Source organism: Ahaetulla prasina, chromosome 3 (genome assembly GCF_028640845.1).
Source record: "Ahaetulla prasina isolate Xishuangbanna chromosome 3, ASM2864084v1, whole genome shotgun sequence".
Taxonomy (NCBI): domain Eukaryota; kingdom Metazoa; phylum Chordata; class Lepidosauria; order Squamata; family Colubridae; genus Ahaetulla; species Ahaetulla prasina.
In genome coordinates, this window is record NC_080541.1 from 173,189,135 (window position 1) to 173,211,121 (window position 21,987).

At 35.2% G+C, this 21,987-nt stretch overlaps 2 protein-coding genes across 7 annotated transcripts in view; one reads left to right on the forward strand and one right to left on the reverse strand.

Moving 5' to 3' along the window:
- The first annotated feature begins 165 nt into the window (after positions 1-165).
- EFCAB14 (EF-hand calcium binding domain 14) lies at positions 166-19,674 on the forward strand. 4 transcript variants are annotated; one of them, XM_058176289.1, is made up of 11 exons: positions 166-710; positions 2,540-2,688; positions 6,039-6,184; positions 6,578-6,676; positions 7,709-7,819; positions 8,407-8,508; positions 10,904-11,095; positions 11,195-11,275; positions 12,680-12,785; positions 13,960-14,088; positions 15,168-19,674. In XM_058176289.1, exons 1-11 carry the CDS (start codon positions 478-480, stop codon positions 15,341-15,343), a joined length of 1,524 nt encoding a protein of 507 aa, XP_058032272.1. In that variant the 5' UTR covers positions 166-477; the 3' UTR covers positions 15,344-19,674. The 4 variants fall into 4 exon arrangements, with proteins under 4 accessions (XP_058032272.1, XP_058032274.1, XP_058032270.1 ...); XM_058176287.1 differs by having other exon boundaries at positions 167-710; positions 13,957-14,088; XM_058176290.1 differs by having other exon boundaries at positions 167-710; positions 8,473-8,508; positions 13,957-14,088.
- A 451-nt stretch (positions 19,675-20,125) lies between these two features.
- The window catches only part of TEX38 (testis expressed 38), a 35,069-nt gene continuing 33,207 nt past the window's right edge, over positions 20,126-21,987 (reverse strand). For all 3 annotated transcript variants that reach the window (XM_058175059.1, XM_058175061.1, XM_058175060.1), the window contains one exon: positions 20,126-20,866. In XM_058175059.1, coding sequence (XP_058031042.1) covers positions 20,370-20,866 — 497 coding nt within the window. In that variant the 3' untranslated portion in view covers positions 20,126-20,369. The remainder of the gene's footprint in view (positions 20,867-21,987) is intronic.

A 21,987-nucleotide genomic window follows, 5' to 3' on the forward strand; every position in this document is an offset into this window, starting at 1 on the left:
GTGGACGGGTATTAACCGGTTCCCCGGATGTAAATGTCACTAGCCAATGAAAAAAACAAAAGACTAACATAGCCCAATAGGGAAGAAGACAGAGCTAAGAAAAACAATCCTTTTATCCAATAGGAAGAGGGCATACTGGTAGGTTCTGGCCCACGAGCAAAACTCTCCAATCGGTGTCTCCGGTGCTAGCAACTAATGGCTCCAACCCTTTGGTCGGCGAGGAGCAAGTGGAAGCGATGTTCTTCCCACGGCCATGGCTGGGGCTCCTGAGGCGGCAGCTAAAGCCGGTGGGAAGAAGAATCGGCCACAACGGCATCGCCGAAGCCTAAGAGATCCGGCCCGGCCCTCTTGAGACGCCCGTCTGGGCGGTGAACGTCGGAAACGCTGAAGCTGGCGAGCCGGGGCCCCGAGTTAGGAGCCCCTCCTGCGTTGCGGAGCTCGGCTCCCCAGAGCCTCGCCCCGGCTCAGCAGAAGAGGATGAAAAAGCGCAAGGAGCTGAACGCGCTCATAGGCCTCGGCGGTGGAAACGGCGACCGGGGAAGCGGCAGCGGCGGAGGCGGCCGGCTCAAAAAGAAGCATCCCAGGAAAGGCTCTGCCTCAGGTCATCGGTTGCTCCGCACCGAGTCTGCCGAGAGCATCACCAGCAGTTCCTCCGATCCGGATTACGGGGACAGATTCGGACTGCAGGGCTCCCGCACCCGCTTTTCTAAGTGAGACCCGCATAATCCAGGGAGAAGGGGTGGGAGGTGGTTGGGAAAGCCGGGGTGGATAGGCAGGATGCGGGAACCGAGGATGGTCTGTGGGGATCGGGAGGTTTAGGAATGGAAAGAGACGCGGCGCTTTATGGAGGGGGAAAAGAGAGAGACACGGGAACGGTTTCAGCTTAGAATAGAATAGAATAGGAATAGGAAATAGAAATAGAGCTTTTATTGGCCAAATGTGATTGGAATTTGTCTTGGTGCATATGCTCTCAGTGTACATAAAAGAAAAAGATACGTTCATCAAGAATTCTAAGGTATAACACTTATACAGGTAGTCCTCGATTTACAACAGTCCACTTAGTGGCCAAAGTTACAATAGCACTGAAAAAAGTGTGACTGATGATGGTCTTTCACCCTTATGATCCCCATGATCATGGCATCTCCATGGTCATGTGATTTGCATTCAAATGCTTGACAATTGACTCACATTTATGACAGTTGCAGTGTCCTGGGATCCAGTGATCTGGGATCGTGTGATCAACTTTTGCAATCTTCTGAGAAGCAGAGTTGATGGGGGAAGCCGGATTCACTTAACAACCGGGTTACTAATTTTAACAACTGTAGTGATTGACTTAACAATGTGGCAAGAAAAGTTGTAAAATGAAGCAAAACTCATTTAACACATTTCACACTTAGCAACATAAATTTTGGCCTCAATTGTGGTCGTAGGTTCAGGACTACCTGTAATCGACTCAGAATTTTGTAGAAGTCGAGTTAAGAGGTATTAAGAAATAAGATTGGATTTGGATGAATATAAGTCGGAAAATTTAGCGGTTGGAATAGCAATATTATTAACTCTGAATTTGTGTTGGATTGTAATTCCATCACAAGCAGGATTAGCTGTTTTGGATTGATGGTAGTTGTAATCATAATTCATTTGGAGAACATCAAATTGCTGAGCACAACTGGAACTGAAAATGATTGCTGTTGAGATATGACTACAGTCACAGCAACACAATGTGGAGAATTAGCCTTCTCTGACATAGTAACTTGGGTGTGTTACTTGTACAACTTGTCCTGGTGTTGTTCTTGTACTTTGCTTAATGATGCAGGTATGGGGAAAAATGATATTGTCATTCTTTCTGCTTGAGTATTGTCAGTTTGCAGAGATTATACTGTTAATTTGATTCCATAATATGATTTTGGTTACAGTAGTACATAAACATTATATCAAAGCATAATCTGGTTTTATTGGCATTTGTTGTACATCTGTTTTCCCTTTGTAATGTTTCTCACACATATTCCTGTGGGATAAGGTACTTTTTTCTTGTACTTTTTTCTTGTACTTTTGTTTAACGTGTTCAACTTCATAATTCTATCTCAGGCTTGATGTAGAATAACACTATTTGTTCTTCTGACTGAGTCCTATGCATAATTTTATATGCTATAGTTATATCACTCCTTTTTAAGCTAAAATATCCCAAATATTGTAGCCTTTTCTTATATAGATGTTTCAGATCCTTTATTATTTTGGTTGCCATATTATGCTTTTGCTTTTTGCTTTTTTTTCCTGTGTTATATTTTTTAAGTATTGTTACCAAAACTAAACTTAGTATTTCAGATGTGGGATATACCATATATTTATACAAGGATATTACAATATTGGCAGTTCTATTTTTATTCCTAATTTTTCGTAGCATGGAATTTTATATTTGGTATAGTACAAGTATATAGAGTTAAAAAGCAGGATTGTTTCCTACATTGAATTAGTAAAGTATTGGTTTAATGTAATATTTAGCTCTGTTAGCAAATACCAATTTAAAACATTTTTAATGTAGGGGTGACTACCTGCGATGCTGCAAACTCTGCTGCCCATTATGTACTTTTGTCATCCTGGCTGCTTGTGTGGTGGCCTGTGTTGGATTGGTATGGATGCAAGTTGCTCTCAAAGAAGATCTGGATGGATTAAAGGAAAGATTTAGAACCAGTAAGTACAAATCTCAAATATTTGCCATCTCTATGGGGAAGATGTTTACGGGGAAGAAATTAGCATATAGTTTGCGTTTAGCTAGCAGGCATTACGGAGCAAAATCATATATTCCCATTTTTTAAACAATATTTTACCAAAAGCAAAAACAAATATCCTCAGTTTTGTTTTAAATTGATAGAAGGTAGTACTGGTATATTTAGGCAAACTTTCTTCTTTATAGAACATAATGCTGTATAAAGCAAGTAAAGAATGAATGGATGCTCATTTCAGAGACCAGGAATATTTTATATTTTCAAAATTCTATTGCTGCTCTATTACAGAAATAGCTGCATTTGTCTTGGTTATAATAGACAACCTCTGCACCAGGGAGACCCTAATTGCTGTCTTTTCCTAAATGCTAATTTTTATATGGACACTGCAGATTTTATATTTCAGTACAGGTAGTCCTCGACATACAATCACAATTGAACCCAAAAATGTTGCTGCTAACAGACATTTTTTAAGTTAATTTAACCTTGTTTTATGACCTTTCTTGCCTCAATTATTAAGTGAATCACTGCAGTTGATAAGTCGGTTGGTCACCTGTTTGTTAAATAAATCTGACTTCTCCATTGACTTTGCTTGTCAGAAGGTCACAAAAGGTGATTACATGATCTTGGGACAAAGCAAGTCATAAATATGAATCAGTTGCCAAGCATCTGAATTTTGATCACAGGATGAGCTTGCTGGAAAAGTCGTAACTGTGATAAATGATCATAAGTCACTTTTTCAGTGCTGTTGTAACTTTGGACAGTCACTAAATGAACTGTTGTAAATCAAGGACTATCTATTGTCATTTTTTTCTTCTTCACCCTCCACTTCTGGGTCTTAAAATATTTCCTGGTGAAGATATCGAAAGCTTGTGCTTTTTTTTTGACCTTTGGGTTGATGTAATTAACACCTTTTATGATTGGATTTTGAAAATAAGCTGAGAATGAAAAGGACCTTGGAGTAGTCCACCTCCCTGCCCAGTAAAGGAATGTACTATTACAGCATCTGTGATTGGTGGCCATCTGTTCTCTGTTTAAGTAGCTTCAACCAATGAGAATCACCTAAACAGTTTATTCAATTGTTTAACTGCTATTGGAATCTTAATAATGTCATTCATACTTAAGAAAACAATGTTCCTTCATGTAGGGAGTTGGTGAGTTATATCATACTTAATAATAAAAACTCAATAGCATGAACATAAATGTTTTTGTTTGCTAATGCTAGTATTTGGCATGATTAACAGACCTTCCATTTGTGAATTCCTTTATTATTAATACATCTTCTACATGTAAACAATGTTTTGGGTTGTTTTTTTTCAAAACTGCAGAAAATAGAGACTTAAGCATATCAAAAAAACAGCACATGCTTATTAAACGTAATCAAATATTTTGTGGTCAATTTTAAGGCATGTTTATGACAATTTGATTGTAATCTGTAAAGTTAAAGTTAAAATGTTTTGATCCTAAATGCTTATTGATTTGTTAGTTTACAACAGCTTGCTTCTATTATCGGTGTACTGGATTTCAAATTCATTATTACTAGCAAACACCAAGTTATATGTCATCAGTTATGGATTAGAAAATTATAAATATATTGGCATAGATACTTATAGTATATACTACTGAAACTCTGATTGTCAGGATCTTTAACTGAGCAAAAGGGTGCATCACACAATTGTTGAACTAAAATGTACCTCGAATGGGCTAATTTACAAAATCCAGGACCCGTGACTCCCAAGGGAATGAAATTTGGGAAAGATTTGAGTGCTTCTGGTGGTGCTGCACTCTTGCTGTGGTCACATGATCTTCATTTTCACTGATCTGTGCAGGCTTCCCAACCAATCTCACAATTCCTCGGTCCCTCTCCCATCTAGCAGCTGGAAAGGAAGGGAGCAGGAATGGCGGAACAAATCCCCTAGCCCATGGTCTGCCTGGTCCTTCCCTGATCTGTGTCCTCCCCCCCCACCTGAGTTTCTTCTCTTGACTGGTACTACCAGCCCTGCATGCCTTCCCTGACCCATACAGCACCTCTTGCATGCACATCCCTGCACCACTGCCTTGTGAAAGGGAGAGAAAAACTTTCTGCTGGCTTCCCTGCTAACTTCTTTCTGAAAGTTTATTACAAGCAAAGTAAATGGTGGAGGGAGGAAGGAAGGAAGGAAGTGTTGTGACCCAGGCCCAAATAGGTAGTAGGAAAGTCAGTCAGTGAAAAAACAAACTAACTTTATTTGAACAGCTGAGAATTACTTCATTCTCAGCATAGTTCAACTAAATTAAAGCAAATTCCTCCCAACACAAATTCCTCAGTCCTATCACCAACCTTGGTCCAATTAGGCAAACTGCCAAAGGCCTTTCTTGGCAAACATTCAGAAGACACTGATACAAAAATAAATACAAGAAGATGAAGCTATCAACGTTGTTTTCCAGCAAAGCCCAAATGCCATTGCTGGTCTGTTTTAAGTCTTATGGGAGGGGCCAATCATCTCTTGGCCCTAGTCTCGAGTCATCCTCTTTGCTTGAGCTGCTCTTGCCTTCTCAGGTGTGCATCAGGAACAGGCTCCTCCTGTTCCTCTGCCTCACTACTATCAGTCTCTGGAGGCTCTGGAGTCTGCACCTCACTCCCCACTGGCCCTGGCCCCACTTCAGCCTCATCACTGTCCGACTCCGTTGCCAGCTGTGCAGGCTGCTGGTGGACCACAAAAGGAAGGAAGGAAGGAAAGTTATCTGATGCTACCTACCAATTTCCCACATGGAAACTTGATGGGGAAGCAGGCAGGAAGTCAGAAGTTGCTCCCACTCCACAATTGTTTTGCCCACCTATGGTCTTTGTTTAGATAAGGACATACCTTTGAAAGGATGACTCAGTAGGGTATGGGGTGTCTTGTGTTTTACTGTTTTATGAAAAATGAATACAATAAATGCACTGGGAAGTGTACTTGAGACCTGGAAGAAAATGTTTGTTGTTTATTTGAATTATACTCTGTTTTTCTACTCTAGCAAGTTTCTAAGACAAAGCAGAATCCCTCCAGAATCTTAAATTTTAAGTATCAAATTAATATAATTAACTAGAGATAATGTTTCTAAATACAAAACAGTGGAGACCAAATGCAATTCCCATAATTTAGGAACAGTGTAGGAGAACAGGCTCTTCTGCATATTATGGGAATGATAATGGGCTTCTAAAGCTGGAAATATCTCCAAAAGAATCTATGCATATTCATAATGAGAGTCATAGCCTCTTAGATATTCAGAAGTAGAGCTTGAAAAAAATTATATTCATGTTTTCAGATTCATTAAGTATTTAATTTTCTATTTTAGTGGAATCTAATCAAAAAACCTCATTTCAAGAAATTCCCAGAATGACTGAAGACCTTCTTAACAAAGAAAAGGAATTGGAAAAAATTAAGAATGGAGATTTGGGGATAAACAAAATATGGATAAACATCACTGAAATAAGCAAACAGGTAAAGTGAGCAGGCATTTGTTCAAGTAAAGTTGCATCAAAAATAGCATTAAATAGTATGCAGTATGCAGGTCTTCAAAGGAAGGCAGATTGGTAGCAATTGATTTTTCTGCAGTTCTAATTATCCGTTGAAGTCTATGTTTGTCTTGATTGGTTGCAGTGCCAAACCAGACAGTTATAGTGGTGTAGATGACAGACTTAATCATTCCTCTGTAGAACTGTATCAGCAGCACCTTGGTCAGCATCTGTAGTTCAGGTTTGTTCCTTTGAGTCAGTCTTCAGTCCTGGTAACGCAACAGTAACACATTCATAACATGGTTTTAGGATGAACCTTTACAACAGAAAAGATAAAAAAACCTTTCCTGTAAAGTCATTCTTTCATTTGTGATTACAGATATCTTTGTTGATGTTGGCAGTAAATCATCTCAAAGCAAATATTAAATCTGCTTCTGATTTAATTAATCTTCCTGTTACAGTGGAAGAGCTTCAGAAAGTATGTATTATATTTAATACTAATCTATCTTTAGAATTGTTTGTGCTATAGATAATTTGACAAGTACAGAGCTTTTCAGTGTGTCCTTCCTTCCTAATAGGAACTATATTTTATCGCGTTTTAATCCCTCTTTCTTTGACAATGTATGAAGAAAACATAAAAAACATATTTGTAAAACTATTGAAATCCATGAGCTTCCAGTTTATGTGACTAGACCATGAAAAGTGGTATATTTCACCAATGATACAAATCATTTGTAGGAAGAATATAGGTGACAATTAATTAGTAGTGGTGATTTCAGTGTCTTTGCAGTATTGAGGCCCACTAGTAAAACTGGGCATAAGTAATGTATTCAGAATTGTTATCCTTATATGCTTACAGCCAATATTATGTTGGCTTACCTGGAAGTAAGTTCCTTTTTCTATATGTAAGCTAAGTGCAATACTATTGACAGGTTGTATTTCCAGCACTTTATATATTTTTCCTATAATCCAGAAAGTAGTTTTCATCATACTTTATGATCTGATGATAGAACTGATAATACTAGAGGTTTGGGTTTCTAAACACGTTTACAAATATCTGTTTGCATGTTTTTCTCCAAATATGAAAACAGTTTATTGTAGGATGTATCTTTTCTTGCATATCCAAGCAGGCAGAATGCTGATGCAGTTGGAATCTTCGTGTGTATATGGCAATATAAATGATGTTGTCTGGATGTGTGCATACACTACAACATATACTTTTTATAAGCTTTGATGTGGAAGTGATTTCATTGGAGCAATACAAAGTGACTAATTTTATCCATGACCAGATTCCATATTCTTCAAATGTGATATAAGTTCCTAGTTAAATATATCCAAGGAAATAAATTGTTATTCATACCGTGATAAATGAGATATGTTAATGTACATTCTTTGTATTTAATGTAACCAATTAAAATAATTCCTCATTGGAGTAAACACATTTGAATTGCAATTAGTTGATCAGTGAATGTCTGATGCTAAAAGATTTGCTGTTGGGTTTTTTTCCTAGAGTGTCGCTACTATAGGTAGCACAGTAACTAGTGTTCATCATGATGTTGAGGCCATGCAAGCAGCAATTGAAGAGCAAAAGAAGACTCTAGAAATTCTCCAAAAAGAAATAGTAAGGATGTATAGACATTTCATAAGAGTACATTCTGTAGCATATCCTATAAGAATTTCAGATTTGGTATGCAATTTAAAAATAAAAATTGCTGAGGCTCCCCCCCCCATTTTCTTATTTAAATCACCCTATGGACTTATTAAGAGAAAATGATGTTTATAGTTTACTATTTTAAGTGGAATATATTTTATGTTCTTATAGGTTTATTAAACTTTATCAGGTCTTAAAACCAATTTAAATTTATAAACTTTATATAATCAGATTTGTAGATACAGATGGAAACATTTTAATATTAATATTTACTATATTTATTAATATTAACATCACATTTTAGGAAGTTAGTCAGACGCTTCATTTTTCTAGCTATAACTCTGCTTCATATTCTTCCTGCATAAAAAACTTAAATTCAAATTTAATATCAAGTAAAGCAAATGCCAGTATTTTATAGCTGCTCTCAAAAGGTTTACTGTCTTCTTTTTGCTTTCTTCTCCTTCAGTTATTTGCAGAATGTAAATTAGTGTTATGCTTGATGGGTTATGAATATTCAAATAATAACTGGTTTGAACACATATCTTAATATATTTCAGAATGAACACACAGAAGATGTTAAACAAAAACATTTACCTTCCTTTTCCTCCTCTTCTGTCCCCCAGATAAATGAAAAGAATATGACGAACATTTGTAAACAGGTACTGCTTTTTTGCTTTTAAAAGCTTTGAAAATCACAAGTTTCAAAACCGTTATGTAAAAATAAAGCCAGGATAGCTTTGCATTGTTATATTCCTTAGTATTATTTCTGGAGCACAAATGCTGATATTTATAGTGCCTCTAGAATGAAAAGAATAAGTAGTCAAGAAGCTATTGCTGTTGGTTCAAATGCATCTATTCTATAATCGTTGAGAGTAGTTGCAATATGATAATGACTTAGGTATCGCATCCACAATAGAAAAAAGATTCTGTTTCTATAAAACAATTATTCAGTGTTTAAACACTCCCAAGTATCTGACAGTTATTGAATTGGTCCCCCTATCTTGTTATTAGCCACCTGGCATAGGCAGAGTAATTTAGAATTCTTTATTGGCCAAGTGTGATTTAAACATACAAGGAATTTGTCCCCAGTGCATAAGCTCTCAACAATAGTGATAGATCATTATCATAGTCATTTTAAAAATACATTCATCATAAAACATTAGATACAACACTTAGTGATAGTCATGGATACTAAATAAGCAATCAACATAAATCATACTAGGATACTAAGTAAACAATATAAATTGTAAGATACAAGCAACAAAGTTATAATCATAAGAAGATAAGCAGATAGGTAATAGGGAAGATGAGAATAATGATGGTAATACTACCTTTCTAGCTAGTTTGACATTGTTATGGGAGTTAGTTGTTTAGCAGAGGAATTGCATGGGGGGGGAACTGTCCTTGTGTCTAATTATTCTGACGTGCAGTACCTTATAGAGTTGTTTTGAGGGTAGAAGTTGAAACAGTTTATCTCTAGGATGTTGGGGGGGTGTCTGTAGATATTTTCACAGCCCTTTTTCTGGCTCGTGCAGTATACAGGCCCTCAGTGGAAGGCAGAATGGTAGCAGTTGTTTTTTCTATTTAATAATTTAAATACCAAGAAAAATACATGTTCATAAAACTTCAATGGCATTCTAATACTTTAATGATTGTGCAGAGTCCATAACAGACACTGAAATTGGCCTGCATCAGAGAATGAGATAACATCTAATTCTGCTTCTTTCTTTGACTTGTGATTGAGCACATTTCCATTGCTAAGCATGACAGTTAAGTCAGTTTTGCCTCATTTTACGACTTTCTTGCCACAGTTGTTAAGTAAATCACCGTGGTTATTAAATTAGTAACATGGTTGTTAAGTGAATCTGGCTCCCCATTGACTTTGCTTCTCAGAAGATTGCAAAAGGAAGTCACATGACCCTAGGACACTGCAACCATCATAAAATATTAGATACAACACTTAGTGATAGTCATGGATACTAAATAAGCAATCAAAATAAATCATACTAGGATACTAAGTAAACAATATAAATTGTAAGATACAAGCAACAAAGTTATAATCATAAGAAGATAAGCAGATAGGTAATAGGGAAGATGAGAATAATGATGATAATACTACCTTTCTAGCTAGTTTGACATTGTTATGGGAGTTAGTTGTTTAGCAGAGGAATTGCATGGGGGGGGGGGGAACTGTCCTTGTGTCTAATTATTCTGACGTGCAGTACCTTATAGAGTTGTTTTGAGGGTAGAAGTTGAAACAGTTTATCTCTAGGATGTTGCGGGGGTGTCTGTAGATATTTTCACAGCCCTTTTTCTGGCTCGTGCAGTATACAGGTCCTCAGTGGAAGGCAGAATGGTAGCAGTTGTTTTTTCTATTTAATAATTTAAATACCAAGAAAAATACATGTTCATAAAACTTCAATGGCATTCTAATACTTTAATGATTGTGCAGAGTCCATAACAGACACTGAAACTGGCCTGCATCAGAGAATGAGATAACATCTAATTCTGCTTCTTTCTTTGACTTGTGATTGAGCACATTTCCATTGCTAAGCATGACAGTTAAGTCAGTTTTGCCTCATTTTACGACTTTCTTGCCACAGTTGTTAAGTAAATCACCGTGGTTATTAAATTAGTAACATGGTTGTTAAGTGAATCTGGCTCCCCATTGACTTTGCTTCTCAGAAGATTGCAAAAGGAAGTCACATGACCCTAGGACACTGCAACCATCATAAATATATGCTAGTTGCCAAGGGTCTGGATTTTGATCATGTGGCCATGGCGATGCCATAAGGTCGTAAGTGTGAAGGATAGTCCTAATTCATTTTTTTTCTGGTACCACTGTAACTTTGAACAGTCACTAAACGGTGGTTGTAATTCAAGGGCTAATTGCATATTCCTTTCATACCACAGTTTGTTCTGTTGAACTTGAAAATGCTACAGAGAATAGTTTACAGTATACTAGATTCATTAAGATTATGTTCTGTTTACTTTCAATAATTTTATTGCGCTGCTTTTATAGTCAAGTAATCAAATTGTTTTTCTGTTAAACAGGATAACCAATATCTAGATATCTCTATAGAGGAAATGAACTCTACCCTAATGTTACATCAGAAATTGAATGATTTAAAATTTTTCAATCTGGATTCCACAGTCACCAATCTAAGCTGGAAAATTACTTCCTTAGAAAATCATATGTTCGTTGTGAACAAAGCGGAAAATAGAAGGAACCTTACCTTTGGTATGGTAAGTGTCTAACAATTTTGGGAATTAAACACTTGCAATATGTTATCGTGCAGGATAGTAAGCCACAAGCAAACACATGTGTTATACTGTCTCTTGCAGGTGAGTAACCTAACTACCTCGGTAAATATGGAAAGTGAATCAAGAAATGAAACTACTGCTGAAAAAGTAGAAAATATGGAGGTAAGTTTTGGAGAACCATCGTGAAAGTGATTTTTTTAGAGCCCCCCTCTAGAATTGTGTTCCTGACTTTGAGGATAAGAAGGGCAAGGTAACCAACTCAAGTGAAATGACAGAACAATTGAGGTTCATAGCCCAAATATATACATTTTTGTCCATTCACATTTTGTAAAAACAAAAGTCCCAGGTGAGCTGAAATGTTGAAAATATTATATTGGTTCAGCCTTGAAAAAAAAAAGGATAAACTATATTGCAGTAAATTTACAGTGCTGTGTGCCTACAAAAGTTACACACACATTTTTAGTTTCTCTATAAATCTACCCACAGAGAAGAAATTCCATTACTGTATTAAAAAGAAAATGGAAGCAAGTAAAATGATATCTTAGCTTTTACAGTGGTTTATATTAAATCTGTAACTGCTCCAAAGCTGACAAAAGTTTTGTTTATTTACCAATGTTGAGTTCTGTTTAACTGAAAAGTGTACAAGACTCTTGAAAATGGGTTCTTGTGTCTTCTCTATCTGGGAAAACAAAGCATTTTTGTTTCAAACATTTCAGAACTTTAATTATATGGTTGATTAATTAGCCAATTGACTGAAGTGAGTTTGGCTGTTATTTAATGCTGAAAGTCTATAGATTATACTACTTTAAAATATAATAAAATATTACTCTATGGGGCATTAGAACATCACTTCAACTTTCCTCTTTGTTCAAAACCTTAGATATAATATCTTGATGCAAAGAAAAACATGCTTTTAAAGGACATATATACGCAAGGCAAAATATACTCAAAAAAACCTTTCTCATAAAAATCAACTTTCCATTCCTAAGGATAAATCTCATGCTGCAAAACTACTCAGGTTATTTTATGTTGTAGCTAATGAATAATGAAAGTAATTAATAGTCACATTTTAAGAATTTGAGAAACTATAGCATAACATTACAGCAGAGATTTACATCAGAACTTTAGCTTTAAGATTTGAGGAGAGAATGCTAATTTTATCAATAAAATGGGCTTTACTGTGTATTTCTGTCAATTATAGATTGATAAATTCAGTATACAATCATGTAAGAGATGTATAACAGAGAATTGTTTTAATTTAGTTTATTCAACTTATAGATAGAACTATGACTTGGTACCACAATACCTGAAATTAGTTATTCTTCATAGGAATTAAGATAAAATTCCTGCTGGGTTTTGACATTGCCAATTCTCTTTTCAATGTAGATAGCTCTGAAACCATCAAAATTATAGTATTTGCAGTTACAATATTCTCATAGGAAAAAAGGTACATAAATATACTTGCTAGAAATATATAAACTACACAGTATATTTTGTATTAAGTGCAATCAGAGTAGAACAAACAGGGCTTCTTTAGAGGTTTTTTTTTTAATTGGTAATCTACAGAAAATAGAAAATGGAGAATCTCAGGTATCCAAACTAAGAGAAAAGCTGCAGTTGATTAATGCTCTGTCAAGCAAATCAGATAGTGAACGATCTGAAGCACTTAAAGGTAAACATCTCATTTACATGTCATTTTGCATATTGTATTAGAATATCAAGCTAAATTCATTTTATGATGCTTTAATTACTAACTTACTTTAACAAATTGCTATCTGTTTCCCAGTGTTTACCTGAAGGCATGGATATCTATTTACTGGCTAGCATTTGAATTCAAGCTTCTGAACTAAATCTTTTAGTTGTCATATTTCATAGAATTGAACATCATTTTTAGCATTTATATGTTTGTCAGTTTCCACTTGGGGCCACCCTTGAAGACCATTTGGAAACTAATGGTAGTAGAATGCAACTGACCGGTGCTGCCTAGTATTACACATTACACATTTCTGCATGATCTGTATTGATGGCCACTTGGTTTACAGGTGTTTGTTATCACCTTTAACATCCTATATGGTTTGGAGTTGGATTTTTTAAAAGAGTATCTACTCCAGATGGAGTCTAGGTCCCCAAAGGTAGATCTACTAGAGTCCCCATTTATCATGAGCTACAATAGAATGGAATTTACAGTGGATATAGAAAGTCTATACAGCCCTGTTAAAATGCCAGGTTTTTTTTTTTTTTTTTTTTTTTGGTTTTTTTTTGTTTACATTTATATCCCGCCCTTCTCCGAAGACTCAGGGCGGCTTACAATGTATAGGGCAATAGTCTCATTCTATTTGTATATATTTACAAAGTCAACTTATTGCCCCCCCAACAATCTGGGTCCTCATTTTACCTACCTTATAAAGGATGGAAGGCTGAGTCAACCTTGGGCCGGGCTCGAACCTGCAGTAATTGCAGGCTTTGTGTTCTTAATAGAAAGTCTATACAGCCCTGTTAAAATGCCAGGTTTTTGAGATGTAAAAAAATCAGATCAAGATTAATCACTTCAGGTTTTTTTCCAACTTTAAGCTAACATATAAACTGTACAATTCAGTTGAAAAAGAAATTGATGATCTGATTAAAAAAAGAAATAATAGTTCTGGCCGTTAAATCTCCAGATTTATGTTTATGTTTATTATTTAATTTAGTATGAGTGGAAGTAGAATACATTTGAAATCTGCTAAGATTGCTTGTGACTGCTTTATACCATCTAAACAAAGTCCCCCTCACCCATATTGATGCATAATATTTGCTATTATCAAATAAGAAAAATAAATGACTACTGTAAAATTACTTGACAGTAGAAAATTCACAGAGCATCACATCAGAGCCTACAAAACTTCCAAGAATTTCTTCAAGATCACTTGGCAATAATGTTGAGGGAAGTCGACACCCAAGAAGCTTGTCCTTACCTGGAATATCCAACATAGAAGGTAAAGTTGAGGTTTTTAGAAATGGAAAAAGAACCCATGTTTTGTGTGCAAAGGATTCTAGAAATGAATAAATTTAGATCTATAGATGTCAGAGAGTTGTACAAATTTGAGTTGGAGGTCTACATTTAGAAATGGCAAAATGAATGAATATATAAGGATTTATTTACGATGGTAAATATTTTATTGTGTATACCTCTTTGAGATGGGATAAATAGCTGCTAGTTTCAGGTGGGATGGCAGGTTTGGGATTACAGAGAGATACTTAATCCCATCATCAGTTCATCTGTCTCTTTGAAGTTACTGTTAGTCATTATAGCGTCAAAATTGTTTGTTTAGATCATGTTAGCAAAAAGGGTGAGTCTCTGCTTTTGCAGGATCTCCATGTCCTAATTATCCCTTGATTTTCTTAAATATCTTGCCTTAGGTTATTCAATTGAAAATATTAAAGTAATAAAAAAATATTCTGAACGTGGCTAAAATGTATAAAAATAATATTAAATGGGTTGTTATACTACAGTCTATTCTGAATACTTGAAGAATTAGCTATATTGAGACAGTTGGCATACATTAATATTTAGCCATTACCTCTTTCCAAATGTTTAGTGTTGCTTTTGCTAGTTTAATGCATATGTTTGGCATGTCATTACTGTTTTGGAGTCAGCTCAGACATAATGATTTTTCCTTAGTTTAGTAAACTGAAAACGAGGTTGCATTCTGATTTCATACCATTTCTTTTTCCATTGCAAAGCAATGTTGACTTTTTTTGTGTGGTTTTAATCAATCATGATAGTTTTATACATCCTATACATAATCAAGGTACCCTTTGTTTAGTAAGTGTACACTAAACTGCATTTTCTGAATTGCAGATGAATGAGCAACTCTAATTAAATAATCCATGATAGAAATATCAGTGTTGACAGTAAGAGACTGAGTTTGAGGGACATGACATTACTATTGGCACAATAAAGTTATTTCTTAAGCACAGTTGCAACTGACTTGTGCAGATCACAGATGTTTGGGGTGACTGAATTCAGGAGATAACTTGAACGTTTTTTTAATGATTTTTTTTGTCCTTGCAGATCTTCACAATTTATTCAGGACTTCTAGCCAAGGCACTAATGACAAGTTATCATATGAGGACCTGGAAAATCTGGTTGAATCTACAGTGGATGATCCACAGAGTTTTCAGGAATTTGATGAAGATGGAGATGGAAGATATTCTATATCAGAACTGAAAGTAGCATTGGGTCTATAGTATCTTTTCTTATAAACACAGTATTGAAGGACTACAGTAGCTATTTTTTTTTTTAAAGAAAAACAATTGAATAAGTAAAAGCTACTTATAGCACTTTTCCCAGTGATCTACTAGTCCCATGATGGCGAACCTATGGCATGCATGCCCTAAGTGGCATGCGGAGCCATGTCGCCTGGCACATGTGGTGTCGCCCGTTCCTCTTCTGTGTTTCTGGTGCGCATGTGCACACGACTATCAGCTGGCCTTTGTGCGTGTGACAATGCCAGAAACTGGAAGAGCTGGTCTTCCGTTTTCCAGCATGCGCATGTGCACTAGCCAGCTGATCGGCATATGCACGGCAGTAACTGGAAGACTTGCATGTATCCGGAAACCAGAAGTACCTTATCTGGCGTGCGCATGCCCCCTGGGCAGCTCCTCTTCCTGGTTGCTGACGAGCAACATACTCCCTTTTCGGCACTCGGTGTTGAAAAGGTTCGCCATCTCTGTACTAGTCTTTGAAGTTAATTTAATGTATCAATTGACACCTTTTAAATTTTCTGTTCTTTGGAAAATAGTGAAAAGTTTTTATATTTTTATCTGTTGTAACATAAGATATGTTGACCCCTGAAAGTTTTTCCAACTTTTGAGGCCCTGATCCAGGGGTAAATAGCCATGCCTAAGTCTGTTTATGCAAACAGGGCCTATTAATAGCAAATACATTATTGCATTGGTTTGGATTCCCACAGAACTAGGGACATTTTATTTGTCCTGAATCACAGCCCCAGGATTGCATTGCATTGAATTGAATAGTTGTAATGAAAATGATAATTGCACCTTATGACGAAGAAATTTATCTCAGAGTTCTTATTTCCCTTATAAGGGAAGCTCGTCTTCAAGTTAAAATATGTGTATATATTGACAAACTTGATTTTATATTTCAAATTTGCCTTAAATTAGCTGCACTTTAGAATAAAATATAAAAATCTGATTTGCAGGATGGGATTCTTCCGTTTGTAAATATTTAAACTAGAATAACTTATACATATTTGGGTCTAATTTTCATCAAAAATAATCAATGTTCCAGTTTGTATTAAGTAAAAGTCGACAATAGAAAACATTTCTTCTTCCTAGGAATTACACTTGTATGACACTCCTTTCGTATACTTGTTTGTGAATCACTGGAAAATTTTGTGCTATTCAAGGACTAACTTTTATGCCAGACTCTAAAGGAAACTTCAGTTCTTGAAATCGAGATAAAATGAGATTCTGAGAAACAGGTTGTAAGAATAATAATTTCTTCTGATTTTAAACAGATCACAGATTCATTGTTATTTTCAGTTTTATGAAGGATTCCCATTGGAAACACTGCAATATTTACTTCAGTTTTTCTCATTGCATTGGTGATTCTTTATTCAATTAACCTTCCCCAATTTAACAGAGGATTAAAAGTGGTGTTAATGGTTAGCATAGTTAATATTATCAGTAATTAGGATACTCGCAGAAAAGAGTGAGGTGATAAGGACCAAATTATATTTTGTACTAAGTACATCTTTGTGTTTTTGCTCTGTAATTGGCTGATTTATTTTAACATTAATTTCAATGTGAAGTTCAACTGGATGAGACTGTGGCATGGATGTACTATTTTCTCCACATTATAATTAAATCTCATGCTTCTAAAATTGCAGTTTGAGAAAGATTTCCACTAGGAGTACAGCATCTTCCTATGTACTATGGCCTATCAAGATTAGTGAGTTTTTGCCTTATTAAAAAAAACAGATGTGTTTGTGAATGTGAAGTCACTTTTGGTGATGTGGCATGAGCTATAAACTTGGAAATTCAAAGCATTTTAAGCTGCTGCATTTTATTTTATTTTATTGTTATTGACAACATCAGATGTTGTCAGGCAAACAAATGGTAGGATTTTATTTAGTAAATAACCTCATATAAATATTATTCTCTGTATAAACCAAACACAGCAAGGTTTTCTAATGTGCCACTATTATTATAAAACTGTTTTAAAAGGCTATGTCGAGTAAAATGCTGTCATAGTTTTTGGCTTTCTTTACAGTTTTTAGTTTAACAAATTTAAGTTCTCAGGAATCTTCATTGCCCATCACAAAATTCAGGCTTCTTGGGAGAATAATGGCAGTGGTTTCTATCAAAGTACTGAGCACTGGTATACTAGAATATGATGTAAACAGATGCCTTCCAAAAATTTAATAAAGTTTTTTGAAAACCAGATTCCCTTATCTAGATAATTACCCAGAATGCAAATTTTTTCCTTAGGTTTATGTTAGCTATACTCATTAAAGCGCAGAATTCATATTGCAAGGTAACTGAACACCAGTATTCTTTTGGATAAAATTAGTTTTATATGCTTTGTGTATAAAAACCATTGACCAAATAAAGCAATAACAATTAAATATAGCAGTATTTGTATGTGTGTATGTCATAAGATTGTAGAGCAAAATATTGAAGGTATTTTTTAAAGGTGGCTTATGATCCATATGAAAAGAATGACTTTTAATCTCAGTATTAAGTTAATAATCATGAGCACTTTTAGGAATTGTTTTTAGATACATTTTTGTTGTGAGAGAAATCTCACTCCAAAATTTTTGATCCAATTTAGAAGCTGAAGTCATAGTCTTCAGTAACTCAATACTGTATTGTAAGAGAAATATGTATTTGAAATCTATCCTACATTAAAGGAATGCTTTCATTAGAAAAAAATACCTAAGGTTAATTCATACTTTATGTTATAGAGCACGAAGGAAGGTATAAGGTATCACTTGAATGACTGCTGGGGGTCCTTAGCATACCAGCATTTCCTCACGTGTGTATGTCATCACTGAGAAATAAGGCATTCATATTAGGCAAATTTAGGGACATGAAGTGATGAAATGTCTAAACTCTGAAGTGCAAAAGCTTGCAAATTTCCCCTATTTGCAAGCCTTTTAGAAAGTTAACTCTTCATATAAAATCTTGAAGTAATTCTATCTTTCTGTTTTTGAATATAACTAGAGCCTTCAAAATACATTGTTTGTCTTATGAAGTATTTCTTCTAATTTACAATATTTGTGCATTTAGAAGTAAATTTATGCATACTATCAGGAAAGGAAAATAAGTATGGCAATCCGAGTACTATAAATTGGCTCAAATAAGCATATTCTTTGAAATTATTTCAGGTTAATTAACAATGTGCACAATAGCTGTACAGCAGAATTGATTTGAAATTGAATATGCAGCGTTCTTGCCTGCCTTTTTCGGGAAGGTTATGTAAGGAAGAGTAATGGGAATTAACTAAACTACTGGTCAAAATCCTGGCATTTCTCCCATTTTACCTTCATCATCCTTAAGGTATAACACTCTTCTGAACTGATGCCACAAGTTGTATCATGTCTATCAGCCATGCTGAGTAGGATAGCTAGAAGTGGTAACATATTTTAGAAAAACACAAGATTTGGAAATGTTCATGTGGATATTAATCTACAGGTTTTTTTCAGTATTCACCTTCATAGGTGCCCATGAAATGGACTCATCTATTTAGATTGGTAATAACAGAAGGCTTCAAATGAGTGCTGGATTTATTGAAATGCTTCCAATGAATATATTATTTTAAAAAAATTAGGTTATTCAGGTATTTCACGCAACAATAGAATCCCTTGATAAAATTAGGGACATTCAGAATAGAAAGAATAGGGACAGGGTAACGTAACAGTGGAATGTATTGTATCTTTTGTGATTGCACAAAAAATTCTAGTGGCACTTAAAAAGTAAAAATTACTTGATTGCAGATTGTTTTTTTGTTCAGATAATCATATGAAAAGAATTAATAAAATTAAGATTTATAGAAAAGGGTAGTTTATTTGTATGGAGAACCATAACATTGTAAAGGGAAAAATTCTTAAGGGTTTTGAAAGATCAAAACCTGTTTCTCTTGTATGGGAATGTTGGCTGTACTTAAAAGTAGTACTGCTTTTTATGCTATTAAAAAAAAGATCTTGATTTTATATCTCCAGAGTGAAAATTATGTCATTTTGAATATGAATAATTAATCCGATCTTTAAAATGTTAAAACAAGTTTGTGGTATGAATCATAGTGTTTGTCTATGGAATTTGTTCTTTAGGATTTGTATTGGAATCCACTGCACTGAAAGTACACTGGTTTTACATTGTATAAAAGCAATTGATTTGCATTGTCCTACTTAAACTGATTGAAATGGTTTATAAAATTGGGCCTCACAAATGTGCAAAAGCTCTAATGGAGTGGATGAAAGCTGGATTTAGCTGTTGCATTTTGCACCTATTATGCATTGTGAATGTCAAATCTAAATAAAATAGTTTGTTTTGGGTCTGATGGTTATTTTATTTCATCTAGAAAAATATGTTATAGGATAAACTGAAGCATTCAGCTTTCTCTATTTTGAAAATGCGGTTACTTGAAAAAAATCCTATTGTGTCCATGGGAATAGCATAGCACATGATAAACTGATTTGCAAAAACAGTTGCTGTTCCTAGATTACCTATTGCACTGGAAAAAATAAGTTATTCCATATATTCACTGAGATGGGACATGATTTGTACTATATTTTACTTTCAGTTTTAAAAGGCTGCATTGTGAGCACCATTTGCTAGCCATAGCTAATTTCATTAATGAAATGTGAGACACTCGGGACTAAACAATATCTGCTGGTTTTAATTATAAAGACTTCCAGATATATTGCTCCTATATATTAAAAGGTAATTTGTTACTGAAGTTAAAAATAGAAATATGGCTGTGTAATATTCAGCTCTTTGGGCAATTGGGATGAAATGCAGATTTAGAAATCTTGGAAGAAACATATACTTCAGTTCCATAATATGAAAGGATTCTGAACACAATTTAATTTTTAAAGAAATTAATTTCTTTCTACACTAGCTGTTGAAGGCAGATTGTCTCCCCAGTACTAAAACAATGCTTGAAGGAAAATGGAAATAGTTTGAAATTGATCTTTAATTGAGTTCTAACTGAGACCACTTAAGAATATTCCCATCCGTGAATTGACTGCTAAGCAGAAATCCTGCTACCCATACTGTATGAATCATTTTTCAAGATGGTTGGCTTTAGAGGTGAGCTGAATGGTGAACTTTCTGTTGGAATGGCAGAGCAAGGATAAGAAGCTGAATGTGCAAGCAGCGGTGGCAAGTGAGAGAGCGCACAAGCACACGCAACTTCTTGAAATATTGGTTTGTATGGAGCTGAATCTGGAAGTGGAGGGGTAGAAGTGTCATTGCTCTCCACAATATTCTCACTGGGCAAGTGCATGCTTTGTTGCTCTGGAATGTTATCGGGATTGCAGATGGCTCCATTTGTTCTAGGCTGGGCTTCCTCATCAGCTCTGTGAGCCAATGCATGTTGAAAATAAGACTCTGCTTTCAACTGTTTCACCCAGACTTTTGCACGGCGCTTCTGAAGGATTTGTTTTCGCCATTGAAGGAGCAGCATACACGTGAACACCAAGATGTAGCAAAAAGCTAGACTTCCAAAATACACGGGAAGCAAACCTGTAAATAAGTCATAAAGTAAAGTTCAGAGAGTTACTATTACTGCAGGAAATTGTGAAACTTTCAAACTGTCAAAAAAAAAAAAACCATCCCCAAAACATCAATAGAATGCTGCTTTTGTTAAAGGATTTACTCACATTTTAAGTTGGAAAGCATTAGCATATTAAAACAAGTTCCCTCTCTGTCTCTTCTATATCTCTTCTGTATATAATATTTTCATCAAGGAAAGAATTTGATAGGGAGGCTGGATTGCTTGGAATTAAAAGGATTCAAGCTTTGTGATTTGGAAGAATAGCTTAAAGCTGTCTTATACAGTGGCTTTTAGACTTTTTTTTAGCATGTAGTTCTATATTCCAAATCTTCCAGGTCAGATACAATGGTAAGAACTTTATAATATTTAATAAAAAAGTTGTCTTCTAAAGAATCTAAAAACTATAATTCATTATTTTAAAATTAAATTATTTTAAAAATAATTATTCTACCAATTTGAGAACTGAAGATTTAAAATAGCAGAATTCTCCCAAAATAATTAAGTCTATAGCCAGCAAAGGTTTAATACCCTAAGCCAGAGGTCTCCAACCTTAGTAACATTAAGGCTTGTGGACTTCAACTCCCTGAGTTCCTCAGCCAGCTTTGCTAGCTGAGGAACTCTGGGAGTTGAAGTCCACAAACCTTAACGTTACTAAGGTTGGAGACCCCTGCCCTAAGCATTAAAAAAAAGGGAAATTTGGAGCTGGGTTAGTACCATGGAAAAGACCTTGTTCTACATTTCCTTTTCAAACTATCAGCAAGGCTATTTACCAAGATACTTGTACACTGCCCATAAGTGCTGAGGATTTACAGGTAAAAATTGCCTAATGTCCCAGAAATAAACCAATGTTTGAGGACTTGTACAAGTGACTGTTCGTGGTGCACCCTTGGAAACAATCTGGTTGCCCTATTTTATATTAATTATATCCAAACACACATCAGGGCAGCTTCATGTGATGTGCATTGCCGTTATCTGAACAAAAGGTAACCATGGGTATTGGCTGAGCTGCCTTTATATCAGGAAGTGATAGGTTCTTGCTCCGCCAAAGCTGCAGAATCAAATCTAGGCCAAAATAGCTACCTCCAAATGG

What these genes read in the sequence shown, in the direction of transcription:
- EFCAB14 (XM_058176287.1), top strand. Translation starts at nt 478, where the DNA reads ATGAAAAAGCGCAAGGAGCTGAACGCGCTCATAGGCCTCGGCGGTGGA. An exon ending in TCCCGCACCCGCTTTTCTAA is followed by an intron (nt 711 to 2,539) that starts GTGAGACCCGCA and finishes TTTTTAATGTAG; the next exon opens with GGGTGACTACCTGCGATGCT. An exon ending in TCACTGAAATAAGCAAACAG is followed by an intron (nt 6,185 to 6,577) that starts GTAAAGTGAGCA and finishes TTGTGATTACAG; the next exon opens with ATATCTTTGTTGATGTTGGC.